This window comes from Crinia signifera, unplaced genomic scaffold (genome assembly GCF_055691185.1).
Source record: "Crinia signifera unplaced genomic scaffold, ASM5569118v1 HAP2_SCAFFOLD_73, whole genome shotgun sequence".
Taxonomy (NCBI): Eukaryota; Metazoa; Chordata; class Amphibia; order Anura; family Myobatrachidae; genus Crinia; species Crinia signifera.
This window is the reverse complement of record NW_028142632.1, coordinates 386,761-401,192: the sequence shown is the minus strand read 5'-3', so window position 1 is coordinate 401,192 and position 14,432 is coordinate 386,761. Positions and strand designations below refer to the sequence as shown.

Here is a 14,432-nt window from a genome sequence, read left to right as displayed (position 1 = left end):
TGCGTGGAGCCTGTGGAATGGCGCAAACACTTGCAAAGGGCAGTTGTTGTATCTCACAGGCCAAAGGCAGGAGTCCAGCGCTTGGCCTGTGCGATAACACAAGTGCACGGTTGGGTGGGTGCGTGGAGCCTGTGGAATGGCGCAAACACTTGCAAAGGGCAGTTGTTGTATCTCACAGGCCAAAGGCAGGAGTCCTGCGCTTGGCCTGTGCGATAACACAAGTGCACGGTTGGGTGGGTGCGTGGAGCCTGTGGAATGGCGCAAACACTTGCAAAGGGCAGTTGTTGTATCTCACAGGCCAAAGGCAGGAGTCCAGCGCTTGGCCTGTGCGATAACACAAGTGCACGGTTGGGTGGGTGCGTGGAGCCTGTGGAATGGCGCAAACACTTGCAAAGGGCAGTTGTTGTATCTCACAGGCCAAAGGCAGGAGTCCAGCGCTTGGCCTGTGCGATAACACAAGTGTACGGTTGGGTGGGTGCGTGGAGCCTGTGGAATGGCGCAAACACTTGCAAAGGGCAGTTGTTGTATCTCACAGGCCAAAGGCAGGAGTCCAGCGCTTGGCCTGTGCGATAACACAAGTGCACGGTTGGGTGGGTGCGTGGAGCCTGTGGAATGGCGCAAACACTTGCAAAGGGCAGTTGTTGTATCTCACAGGCCAAAGGCAGGAGTCCTGCGCTTGGCCTGTGCGATAACACAAGTGCACGGTTGGGTGGGTGCGTGGAGCCTGTGGAATGGCGCAAACACTTGCAAAGGGCAGTTGTTGTATCTCACAGGCCAAAGGCAGGAGTCCAGCGCTTGGCCTGTGCGATAACACAAGTGCACGGTTGGGTGGGTGCGTGGAGCCTGTGGAATGGCGCAAACACTTGCAAAGGGCAGTTGTTGTATCTCACAGGCCAAAGGCAGGAGTCCTGCGCTTGGCCTGTGCGATAACACAAGTGCACGGTTATTGTAACTCACCATTATGCGATCATGTTGTCTCATTCTGTCCGCTTCAAAAATAGATGAGTCACGATTTCCACTCTAACCAATCTTCTTTGCAACATCTGCTTAAAAAATTAGGGAAAAATGGTGATACATCTGGCATTCAATCTAACATATTTCACAAACAAAAGTAAAGATTTTTGGGAAAAAAGAAAATGTGGGATCAGATTGCTCTTTTTTGGCCCATTATTACATCCACCATTGTTAAGGAGCTCTCATCATTTCCCAACAATTTACAATGCATGCACGCGCATCCATTGCATATCTGTAACGCCCAACTCCTTTATGAACACAGCTGAAAATGTAAAAGCAGGGGTTAAATAAACACACAAAATTGAAGAAAAAAGAAAGAAGGGAAGAGAACAAACATAAATAAGTAAGAATTAAGATAATAGACATACAAAAAAAAATATATAAGGAAATATACAACCGTGTTCACAATGTGTGCTCCTCTTCCTCCTCAGCTGGTGCTTGGGTGGTTGATGCTCTTTCAGGTGTTGAGTGTCTTGGTGGTCTGCTTGGCCTTTGGACGGTGCTTGACGGAGGTGGATGGCTGTACAGTCCAGAGTATCCTTGGTAAGACTGGGATGGACCATACATGAATGTAGGTGGATGCACAGGCTGCTGGTGTAGATGTGGCGTCGTTAGGTCTGAACTTCTTTGTTGTCCCACGTAGTCCTGTTCATTCCTGGTCCTCATGCAGTTGGCAATTAGCATGCAGCTTGCAGAGATCTGAGTCTGGCAAGCAGACATGTTCCTCAAGGTCTCCTGTTGACACGTGACGTTCTCTACCAGCTTGTAGATTCCCGTTGTCAAAATCTGAATGCTTTCTCGAAGACCCTTGCTGTCATCTTGTCGTCTGCGTTCGGATTCCAGCCAGTCTTCATGACGTCGTCTTTCGATTTCTGCCCAGTCCTCTTGCCTTCGTCTTTCAATGTCAGCCACCGATGTTGCCAGCGTTTCCAGGTGCCTCTCCATGGCAGTCATCCGTTGTTCCATCATGAGGCGGTACTGGTTCTGGCTGTCTTCGATGACTGCTGCCATTTGACGTACTCTCTGCACACGTGATGGAGTCTGGCGTTGCTGGATGTCTTCAATCAGCTGCAAGTCCGCTACAATAATCAAGAAAAGATTGTCTGAGAAACTGCAAAATGACCCATTTTAGGTTTAAAATAAGGATTATAGCTTACGTTGCAATGGCGGTGTTGTTATTGCATCCACCTCCTCTTCCTCCGATTCCTCTACGATATCCAGGTTGGAAAGCTGGAAACTCGGTTGTTGAATGGAAAATCCTGTTGTTTCTTCTGTTCGCTGGGAAGTAGACAAACTGCTTCCTTCAAATCCAATGAAGGTGTCTTCAGTCACATTTGAGCTTTCCAAGTGACTAAGTGGACAAAGTTCCAGGGTGAAGGTCTCTTGTGCCGTCGATTCTTCGTCGGGTGGATTTTCCTGGTTGATTGTAGTGGGAGCTGGTGCAGTTACAGCTGCTGTGTTTTCTGCTTGAACATCTGTTATACAAATGTCAGAAAATCATTTAAGTTGAAAAGTGTAAAAAAAATTTTTCTAACATGTTAAATATCACAAATGCTTACCCTCCTGTGGTCTTTGCGAAGAGGTTCCTGCTGGTGTTTCCTCTCGTCGTCTTCTGTGCTGTCTGGGAATCGCATCTGCCTGTGCATTCAACACTTCGGCCCGGCGTACATTAGACTCCACCGAACCTGGTACTCCTTCGACCATGATGGGATTGAAGTGGGCCTGGATGACTTCCTCCCATGGCAGCCATTTCACATGTAATGGAGAGCCTCCTCCAGTCCCCAAACCATGTTGCCGTACCTTTCCCATCTTCTTCTTCGTTTGCTGGCGACAGTCATTGAATCGTTTGTGGCATTTGTCTGCATCCTTTGGGTTGCCACTCACAGCTGTAACCTATGATGGCAGTGAAAATATACATCAATAAATCTGGAATTAAACTGGAAAAAGGACCTTATGAACAAGTTGAATTCAAAGGATGTAAACAGCTGTAGACCGTACCTTCTCAGCAATGTATGACCAGATCTTCTTTCGCTCCTTGAAGCTGGTCTCCTGTCTGCGTACACCAAACAGCTTGTCCTGGAATTTGTACGCATATTCCACCAGAACATTATTCTCCGTTGTAGTGAACGGAGTGTTCTCTTCCGCTGTTGCATCCTCTGTGGGTCCCTTCTTCTTCCGTCCTCTTTTTTTCTTTGGTGCAGACGGTTGTGCACCCGATCCACTGGGTTGTTCCTCATCTGTGGCCTGTTTTTTGAAAAAATGATTAAACAAAAATTAGTTTGGTTTTGATTGCATGTCATCCTGGTGTGCATATTCATTATTCCGTAAGTTACAGTACCTGTCTTCTTTTAGGTATTGTTTGTGTGCGTTGCACTCCTTGTCCTTGGCTTTCCGCTACATCCTGCACCGGCCGGTTAGGATTCCTCGCCAACGTAGGAATGGTCTCCGTTTCTTCCTCCCTTGATTCCATTGCTTCCTGACTGGACTCACCTGTATGGGAAAAAAGAGGGGAAGGGGGTCCACGTGCTCTGTTTGGCCTCGACATACCTGTTGTATATAAAGGAGAAAAAAAATACATGAGAAATCCGTCTGAAACATTTACACCCCCAAATGCCCCATGCAAGGTCAGATCACACACCCAGGAGAGGGGGGCACCCACCCCCACCCCCAAAAGCCATGCTGCAGGCTTTAAAGAAAAAATGCACTTTGCAAGAAAAAAAGCACCATTTAAAAAAAAAAAAACCAACCTTGCTAAGGGGGACCCAGGGCCACGCCCGAAGCAAGCTGGGCACCCCCTAAGACCCCAAAAAAGCATGCAGCATGACTTTTGGTGGAAAAAAAAAAACATGAAAAACACATCTGAAACACATTTACACCCCCAAATGCCCCATGCAAGGTCAGATCACACACCCAGGAGAGGGGGGCACCCACCCCCACCCCCAAAAGCCATGCTGCATGCTTTAAAGAAAAAATGCACTTTGCAAGAAAAAAAGCACCATTTAAAAAAAAAAAACCCAACCTTGCTAAGGGGGACCCAGGGCCACGCCCGAAGCAAGCTGGGCACCCCCTAAGACCCCAAAAAAGCATGCAGCATGACTTTTGGTGGAAAAAACAACAACATGAAAAACACATCTGAAACACATTTACACCCCCAAATGCCCCATGCAAGGTCAGATCACACACCCAGGAGAGGGGGGCACCCACCCCCACCCCCAAAAGCCATGCTGCAGGCTTTAAAGAAAAAATGCACTTTGCAAGAAAAAAAGCACCATTTAAAAAAAAAAAACCAACCTTGCTAAGGGGGACCCAGGGCCTCGCCCGAAGCAAGCTGGGCACCCCCTAAGACCCCAAAAAAGCATGCAGCATGACTTTTGGTGGAAAAAAAAAAACATGAAAAACACATCTGAAACACATTTACACCCCCAAATGCCCCATGCAAGGTCAGATCACACACCCAGGAGAGGGGGGCACCCACCCCCACCCCCAAAAGCCATGCTGCAGGCTTTAAAGAAAAAATGCACTTTGCAAGAAAAAAAGCACCATTTAAAAAAAAAAAACCCAACCTTGCTAAGGGGGACCCAGGGCCTCGCCCGAAGCAAGCTGGGCACCCCCTAAGACCCCAAAAAAGCATGCAGCATGACTTTTGGTGGAAAAAAAAAACATGAAAAACACATCTGAAACACATTTACACCCCCAAATGCCCCATGCAAGGTCAGATCACACACCCAGGAGAGGGGGGCACCCACCCCCACCCCCAAAAGCCATGCTGCAGGCTTTAAAGAAAAAATGCACTTTGCAAGAAAAAAAGCACCATTTAAAAAAAAAAAAACAACCTTGCTAAGGGGGACCCAGGGCCTCGCCCGAAGCAAGCTGGGCACCCCCTAAGACCCCAAAAAAGCATGCAGCATGACTTTTGGTGGAAAAAAAAAAACATGAAAAACACATCTGAAACACATTTACACCCCCAAATGCCCCATGCAAGGTCAGATCACACACCCAGGAGAGGGGGGCACCCACCCCCACCCCCAAAAGCCATGCTGCAGGCTTTAAAGAAAAAATGCACTTTGCAAGAAAAAAAGCACCATTTAAAAAAAAAAAACCCAACCTTGCTAAGGGGGACCCAGGGCCACGCCCGAAGCAAGCTGGGCACCCCCTAAGACCCCAAAAAAGCATGCAGCATGACTTTTGGTGGAAAAAAAAAAACATGAAAAACACATCTGAAACACATTTACACCCCCAAATGCCCCATGCGAGGTCAGATCACACACCCAGGAGAGGGGGGCACCCACCCCCACCCCCAAAAGCCATGCTGCAGGCTTTAAAGAAAAAATGCACTTTGCAAGAAAAAAAGCACCATTTAAAAAAAAAAAACCCAACCTTGCTAAGGGGGACCCAGGGCCACGCCCGAAGCAAGCTGGGCACCCCCTAAGACCCCAAAAAAGCATGCAGCATGACTTTTGGTGGAAAAAAAAAACATGAAAAACACATCTGAAACACATTTACACCCCCAAATGCCCCATGCAAGGTCAGATCACACACCCAGGAGAGGGGGGCACCCACCCCCACCCCCAAAAGCCATGCTGCAGGCTTTAAAGAAAAAATGCACTTTGCAAGAAAAAAAGCACCATTTAAAAAAAAAAAAACCCAACCTTGCTAAGGGGGACCCAGGGCCACGCCCGAAGCAAGCTGGGCACCCCCTAAGACCCCAAAAAAGCATGCAGCATGACTTTTGGTGGAAAAAAAAAAACATGAAAAACACATCTGAAACACATTTACACCCCCAAATGCCCCATGCAAGGTCAGATCACACACCCAGGAGAGGGGGGCACCCACCCCCACCCCCAAAAGCCATGCTGCAGGCTTTAAAGAAAAAATGCACTTTGCAAGAAAAAAAGCACCATTTAAAAAAAAAAACCCAACCTTGCTAAGGGGGACCCAGGGCCTCGCCCGAAGCAAGCTGGGCACCCCCTAAGACCCCAAAAAAGCATGCAGCATGACTTTTGGTGGAAAAAAAAAACATGAAAAACACATCTGAAACACATTTACACCCCCAAATGCCCCATGCAAGGTCAGATCACACACCCAGGAGAGGGGGGCACCCACCCCCACCCCCAAAAGCCATGCTGCAGGCTTTAAAGAAAAAATGCACTTTGCAAGAAAAAAAGCACCATTTAAAAAAAAAAACCCAACCTTGCTAAGGGGGACCCAGGGCCACGGCCGAAGCAAGCTGGGCACCCCCTAAGACCCCAAAAAAGCATGCAGCATGACAATAAAAGCCAAAAAAATCAGCAAAATCAAACAACAAAACAATATCAACTGATAACACAATGCACAACTGCCATAGCCCCCCTAAAGTGAAACCAAAACCCCCATAGCAGCCGACATAACACTACACAGATTTCTTACCTAAAAAAAAAAACCAAATTCCACACTCCAAACTCCACTCCTCTCCTCTCCTCTCCTCTCTCCGGGGGTGCGTAGGCTCCTGAATTCAGGTAGGTTAGTAGGTGCTGAACAACTGCTCTCTGCTCTCTGCTCTCTGCAGTTCTCCAACGGCGAGAGTGCGCAGCAGAGAATTTATTTATATGGGACGGGAGAGCGGGAAATCATTCTCCCGCCCTCCTCCCATGTCACCTCATTCTCCGGATTGGCTGATACTCGCCGCGAGGGGCGGCGAGTATCAGCCGCATTGAATACTAACTAAAGTCCCGTGACGGAGAATCTCCAAACATGGAGAATCTCCGCAAAATCACGGAGAGTGCACGGCGAGCAAAAAAAAATGCTCGCCGTGCACGGAGAATTTTCGCATTGAATACTGCCCTTAGACACCAAATGATACACTGTTTGCCATGTTTCCAAATTTTTATGCACAGCGGTTACAGCATGAAGCGAATGCATGTGAATATACAAAGGTGCATTGCATTAAACAAGTCCAATGAGCGTCCCAAAATGGCCGGCCTGCCTGCTTTCATCCATCAATTGTTCTAAATTTTTCATTTCCCAACGAGCTGAGGTGGAGTCTTAGCCAGTGGTACCATCAGGGAGGTGTGTAAAGCACTTTAGGCTAGACTGCCAATCAGCTGCCAGCTTCTATCTGTCAATCAAATACAGCAGCCAATCAGAAAGCTGCCCCTTAATCAGCAGGCCCTTTATGACATCACAGAAAGACCCTCAGAACTATCTGTGCATGTCTAATGGCTGGCTGTCAGTTGGGCGGGTGGGTGGCAGAGGGAGGGGATGTCTGTCTCGTTTCTCCTGAAAATTGCGCTTTTTCTGCGTTTACGGGAAAAGTTGAGGTCCGACGCGCAAAAGTGGGGTATCGTAGAAATCACCTTTTAAAGAAGCACATTTCTGGCCGCCCAAAAATGGGCATTTCAAATGAGAAATGAGTCCAATGAACAAAATAGGGTGAATAAGTATGTATTTCAGGGGTGAGTTAGCAGGTTATTGGGGAAGTAAGTCCTGATATTTTTGGAGGTTGCAGGGGCCACTACACCATTAAAAATAGGCAGGCTTTAGCATATGCAGTTAGGCCCCGTAGGTTGATTTTAGCTAAAAAGTGCCACAAACACTCAAACGGGCTTGTATCTGGGAAGGGAAAATATGGGAAACATGACTTAGACAGCAAAGGATACACTGTTTGCCATGTTTCCAAATTTTTATGCACAGTGGTTACAGCATGAAGCGAATGCATGTGAATATACAAAGGTGCATTGCATTAAACAAGTCCAATGAGCGTCCCAAAATGGCCGGCCTGCCTGCTTTCATCCATCAATTGTTCTAAATTTTTCATTACCCAATGAGCTGAGGTGGAGTCTTAGCCAGTGGTACCATCAGGGAGGTGTGTAAAGCACTTTAGGCTAGACAGCCAATCAGCTGCCAGCTTCCATCTGTCAATCAAATACAGCAGCCAATCAGAAAGCTGCCCATTGATCAGCAGGCCCTTTATGAAATCACAAACAGACCCTCAGAACTATCTGTGCATGTCTAATGGCTGGCTGTCAGTTGGGTGGGTGGGTGGCAGAGGGAGGGGATGTCTGTCTCGTTTCTCCTGAAAATTGCAATTTTTCTGCGTTTACGGGAAAAGTTGAGGTCCGACGCGCAAAAGTGGGGTATCGTAGAAATCACCTTTTAAAGAAGCACATTTCTGGCCCCCCAAAAATGGGCATTTCAAATGAGAAATGAGTCCAATGAACTTAATAGGGTGAATAAGTATGTATTTCAGGGGTGAGTTAGAAGGTTATTGGGGAAGTAAGTCCTGATATTTTTGGAGGTTGCAGGGGCCACTACACCATTCAAAAAAGGCAGGTTTTAGCATATGCAGTTAGGCCCCGTAGGATGATTTTAGCTAAAAAGTGCCCCAAACACTCAAACGGGCTTGTATCTGGGAAGGGAAAATATGGGAAACATGACTTAGACACCAAATGATACACTATATTCCATGTTTCCAAATTTTTATGCACAGTGGTTACAGCATGAAGCGAATGCATGTGAATATACAAAGGTGCATTGCATTAAACAAGTCCACTGAGTGTCCCAAAATGTCCGGCCTGCCTGCTTTCATCCATCAATTGTTCTAAATTTTTCATTACCCAATGAGCTGAGGTGGAGTCTTAGCCAGTGGTACCATCAGGGAGGTGTGTAAAGCACTTTAGGCTAGACAGCCAATCAGCTGCCAGCTTCCATCTGTCAATCAAATACAGCAGCCAATCAGAAAGCTGCCCATTGATCAGCAGGCCCTTTATGACATCACAGACAGACCCTCAGAACTATCTGTGCATGTCTAATGGCTGGCTGTCAGTTGGGTGGGTGGGTGGCAGAGGGAGGGGATGTCTGTCTCGTTTCTCCTGAAAATTGCGCTTTTTCTGCGTTTACGGGAAAAGTTGAGGTCCGACGCGCAAAAGTGGGGTATCGTAGAAATAACCTTTTAAAGACGCACATTTCTGGCCCACCAAAAATGGGCATTTCAAATGAGAAATGATTTCAATGAACAAAATAGGATGAATAAGTATGTATTTCAGGGGTGAGTTAGCAGGTTATTGGGGAAGTAAGTCCTGATATTTTTGGAGGTTGCAGGGGCCACTACACCATTCAAAATAGGCAGGCTTTAGCATATGCAGTTAGGCCTCGTAGGATGATTTTAGCTAAAAAGTGCCCCAATCACTCAAACGGGCTTGTATCTGGGAAGGGAAAATATGGGAAACATGACTTAGACAGCAAATGATACACTGTTTGCCATGTTTCCAAATTTTTATGCACAGTGGTTACAGCATGAAGCGAATGCATGTGAATATACAAAGGTGCATTGCATTAAACAAGTCCACTGAGTGTCCCAAAATGGCCGGCCTGCCTGCTTTCATCCATCAATTGTTCTAAATTTTTCATTACCCAATGAGCTGAGGTGGAGTCTTAGCCAGTGGTACCATCAGGGAGGTGTGTAAAGCACTTTAGGCTAGACAGCCAATCAGCTGCCAGCTTCCATCTGTCAATCAAATACAGTTGCCAATCAGAAAGCTGCCCATTGATCAGCAGGCCCTTTATGACATCACAAACAGACCCTCAGAACTATCTGTGCATGTCTAATGGCTGGCTGTCAGTTGGGCGGGTGGGTGGCAGAGGGAGGGGATGTCTGTCTCGTTTCTCCTGAAAATTGCGCTTTTTCTGCGTTTACGGGAAAAGTTGAGGTCCGACGCGCAAAAGTGGGGTATCGTAGAAATCACCTTTTAAAGACGCACATTTCTGTCCCCCCAAAAATGGGCATTTCAAATGAGAAATGAGTCCAATAAACAAAATAGGGTGAATAAGTATGTATTTCAGGCGTGAGTTAGCAGGTTATTGGGGAAGTAAGTCCTGATATTTTTGGAGCTTGCAGGGGCCACTACACCATTCAAAATAGGCAGGCTTTAGCATATGCAGTTAGGCCCCGTAGGTTGATTTTAGCTAAAAAGTGCCCCAAACACTCAAACGGGCTTGTATCTGGGAAGGGAAAATATGGGAAACATGACTTAGACAGCAAATGATACACTGTATGCCATGTTTCCAAATTTTTATGCACAGTGGTTACAGCATGAAGCGAATGCATGTGAATATACAAAAGGTGCATTGCATTAAACAAGTCCAATGAGCGTCCCAAAATGGCCGGCCTGCCTGCTTTCATCCATCAATTGTTCTAAATTTTTCATTACCCAATGAGCTGAGGTGGAGTCTTAGCCAGTGGTACCATCAGGGAGGTGTGTAAAGCACTTTAGGCTAGACAGCCAATCAGCTGCCAGCTTCCATCTGTCAATCAAATACAGCAGCCAATCAGAAAGCTGCCCATTGATCAGCAGGCCCTTTATGACATCACAGAAAGACCCTCAGAACTATCTGTGCATGTCTAATGGCTGGCTGTCAGTTGGGCGGGTGGGTGGCAGAGGGAGGGGATGTCTGTCTCGTTTCTCCCTAAAATTGTGGTTTTTCTGAGTTTACGGGAAAAGTTAAGGTCCGACGCGCAAAAGTGGGGTATCGTAGAAATCACCTTTTAAAGACGCACATTTCTGGCCCCCCCAAAAATGGGCATTTCAAATGAGAAATGAGTCCAATGAACAAAATAGGGTGAATAAGTATGTATTTCAGGGGTGAGTTAGCAGGTTATTGGAGAAGTAAGTTCTGATATTTTTGGAGGTTGCAGGGGTCACTACACCATTCAAAATAGGCAGGCTTTAGCATATGCAGTTAGGCCCCGTAGGTTGATTTTAGCTAAAAAGTGCCCCAAACACTGAAACGGGCTTGTATCTGGGAAGGGAAAATATGGGAAACATGACCTAGACAGCAAATGATACACTGTATGCCATGTTTCCAAATTTTTATGCACAGTGGTTACAGCATGAAGCGAATGCATGTGAATATACAAAGGTGCATTGCATTAAACAAGTCCAATGAGCGTCCCAAAATGGCCGGCCTGCCTGCTTTCATCCATCAATTGTTCTAAATTTTTCATTACCCAATGAGCTGAGGTGGAGTCTTAGCCAGTGGTACCATCAGGGAGGTGTGTAAAGCACTTTAGGCTAGACAGCCAATCAGATGCCAGATTCCATTTGTTAAGCAAATACAGCAGCCAATCAGAAAGCTGCCCATTGATCAGCAGGCCCTTTATGACATCACAGAAAGACCCTCAGAACTATCTGTGCATGTCTAATGGCTGGCTGTCAGTTGGGCGGGTGGGTGGCAGAGGGAGGGGATGTCTGTCTCGTTTCTCCCTAAAATTGCGGTTTTTCTGCGTTTACGGGAAAAGTTGAGGTCCGACGCGCAAAAGTGGGGTATCGTAGAAATCACCTTTTAAAGACGCACATTTCTGCCCCCCCAAAAATGGGCATTTCAAATGAGAAATGAGTCCAATGAACAAAATAGGGTGAATAAGTATGTATTTCAGGCGTGAGTTAGCAGGTTATTGGGGAAGTAAGTCCTGATATTTTTGGAGCTTGCAGGGGCCACTACACCATTCAAAATAGGCAGGCTTTAGCATATGCAGTTAGGCCCCGTAGGTTGATTTTAGCTAAAAAGTGCCCCAAACACTCAAACGGGCTTGTATCTGGGAAGGGAAAATATGGGAAACATGACTTAGACAGCAAATGAAACACTGTATGCCATGTTTCCAAATTTTTATGCACAGTGGTTACAGCATGAAGCGAATGCATGTGAATATACAAAAGGTGCATTGCATTAAACAAGTCCAATGAGCGTCCCAAAATGGCCGGCCTGCCTGCTTTCATCCATCAATTGTTCTAAATTTTTCATTACCCAATGAGCTGAGGTGGAGTCTTAGCCAGTGGTACCATCAGGGAGGTGTGTAAAGCACTTTAGGCTAGACAGCCAATCAGCTGCCAGCTTCCATCTGTCAATCAAATACAGCAGCCAATCAGAAAGCTGCCCATTGATCAGCAGGCCCTTTATGACATCACAGAAAGACCCTCAGAACTATCTGTGCATGTCTAATGGCTGGCTGTCAGTTGGGCGGGTGGGTGGCAGAGGGAGGCGATGTCTGTCTCGTTTCTCCCTAAAATTGCGGTTTTTCTGAGTTTACGGGAAAAGTTGAGGTCCGACGCGCAAAAGTGGGGTATCGTAGAAATCACCTTTTAAAGACTCACATTTCTGGCCCCCCAAAAATGGGCATTTCAAATGAGAAATGAGTCCAATGAACAAAATAGGGTGAATAAGTATGTATTTCAGGGGTGAGTTAGCAGGTTATTGGGGAAGTAAGTTCTGATATTTTTGGAGGTTGCAGGGGTCACTACACCATTCAAAATAGGCAGGCTTTAGCATATGCAGTTAGGCCCCGTAGGTTGATTTTAGCTAAAAAGTGCCCCAAACACTCAAACGGGCTTGCATCTGGGAAGGGAAAATATGGGAAACATGACTTAGACACCAAAAGATACACTAAATGCCATGTTTCCAAATTTTTATGCACAGTGGTTACAGCATGAAGCGAATGCATGTGAATATACAAAGGTGCATTGCATTAAACATGTCCACTGAGTGTCCCAAAATGGCCGGCCTGCCTGCTTTCATCCATCAATTGTTCTAAATTTTTCATTACCCAATGAGCTGAGGTGGAGTCTTAGCCACTGGTACCATCAGGGAGGTGTGTAAAGCACTTTAGGCTAGACAGCCAATCAGCTGCCAGCTTCCATCTGTCAATCAAATACAGCAGCCAATCAGAAAGCTGCCCATTGATCAGCAGGCCCTTTATGACATCACAAACAGACCCTCAGAACTATCTGTGCATGTCTAATGGCTGGCTGTCAGTTGGGCGGGTGGGTGGCAGAGGGAGGGGATGTCTGTCTCGTTTCTCCTGAAAATTGCGGTTTTTCTGCGTTTACGGGAAAAGTTGAGGTCCGACGCGCAAAAGTGGGGTATCGTAGAAATCACATTTTAAAGACGCACATTTCTGGCCCCCCCAAAATGGGCATTTCAAATGAGAAATGAGTCCAATGAACAAAATAGGGTGAATAAGTATGTATTTCAGGGGTGTTAGCAGATTATTGGGGAAGTAAGTCCTGATATTTTTGGAGGTTGCAGGGGCCACTACACCATTCAAAAAAGGCAGGTTTTAGCATATGCAGTTAGGCCCCGTAGGATGATTTTAGCTAAAAAGTGCCCCAAACACTCAAACGGGCTTGTATCTGGGAAGGGAAAATATGGGAAACATGACTTAGACATTAAATGATACACTATATGCCATGTTTCCAAATTTGTATGCACAGTGGTTACAGCATGAAGCGAATGCATGTAAATATATAAAAATGTGCATTGCATTAAACAAGTCCACTGAGTGTCCCAAAATGGCCGGCCTGCCTGCTTTCATCCATCAATTGTTCTAAATTTTTCATTACCCAATGAGCTGAGGTGGAGTCTTAGCCAGTGGTACCATCAGGGAGGTGTGTAAAGCACTTTAGGCTAGACAGCCAATCAGCTGCCAGCTTCCATCTGTCAATCAAAATACAGCAGCCAATCAGAAAGCTGCCCATTGATCAGCAGGCCCTTTATGACATCACAGACAGACCCTCAGAACTATCTGTGCATGTCTAATGGCTGGCTGTCAGTTGGGTGGGTGGGTGGCAGAGGGAGGGGATGTCTGTCTCGTTTCTCCTGAAAATTGCGCTTTTTCTGCGTTTACGGGAAAAGTTGAGGTCCGACGCGCAAAAGTGGGGTATCGTAGAAATAACCTTTTAAAGACGCACATTTCTGGCCCACCAAAAATGTGCATTTCAAATGAGAAATGAGTCCAATGAACAAAATAGGATGAATAAGTATGTATTTCAGGGGTGAGTTAGCAGGTTATTGGGGAAGTAAGTCCTGATATTTTTGGAGGTTGCAGGGGCCACTACACCATTCAAAATAGGCAGGCTTTAGCATATGCAGTTAGGCCTCGTAGGATGATTTTAGCTAAAAAGTGCCCCAAACACTCAAACGGGCTTGTATCTGGGAAGGGAAAATATGGGAAACATGACTTAGACACCAAATGATACACTATATGCCATGTTTCCAAATTTATATGCACAGTGGTTACAGCATGAAGCGAATGCATGTGAATATACAAAGGTGCATTGCATTAAACAAGTCCACTGAGTGTCCCAAAATGGCCGGCCTGCCTGCTTTCATCCATCAATTGTTCTAAATTTTTCATTACCCAATGAGCTGAGGTGGAGTCTTAGCCAGTGGTACCATCAGGGAGGTGTGTAAAGCACTTTAGGCTAGACAGCCAATCAGCTGCCAGCTTCCATCTGTCAATCAAATACAGCAGCCAATCAGAAAGCTGCCCATTGATCAGCAGGCCCTTTATGACATCACAGACAGACCCTCAGAACTATCTGTGCATGTCTAATGGCTGGCTGTCAGTTGGGTGGGTGGGTGGCAGAGGGAGGGGATGTCTGTCTCGT

At 46.3% G+C, this 14,432-nt stretch overlaps 1 protein-coding gene across 1 annotated transcript; it reads right to left on the bottom strand.

Moving 5' to 3' along the window:
- Positions 1-1,347: 1,347 nt before the first annotated feature.
- On the bottom strand, positions 1,348-3,745 carry LOC146056020 (uncharacterized). Its single transcript, XM_083168347.1, has 5 exons — positions 3,353-3,745; positions 3,013-3,258; positions 2,574-2,907; positions 2,172-2,489; positions 1,348-2,093 (listed from the first exon to the last, which is right to left on the bottom strand). The coding sequence occupies exons 1-5, from the start codon at positions 3,590-3,592 to the stop codon at positions 1,417-1,419; spliced, it is 1,815 nt and encodes a 604-aa protein (XP_083024473.1). The 5' UTR covers positions 3,593-3,745; the 3' UTR covers positions 1,348-1,416.
- Between the last annotated feature and the right edge of the window lie 10,687 nt (positions 3,746-14,432).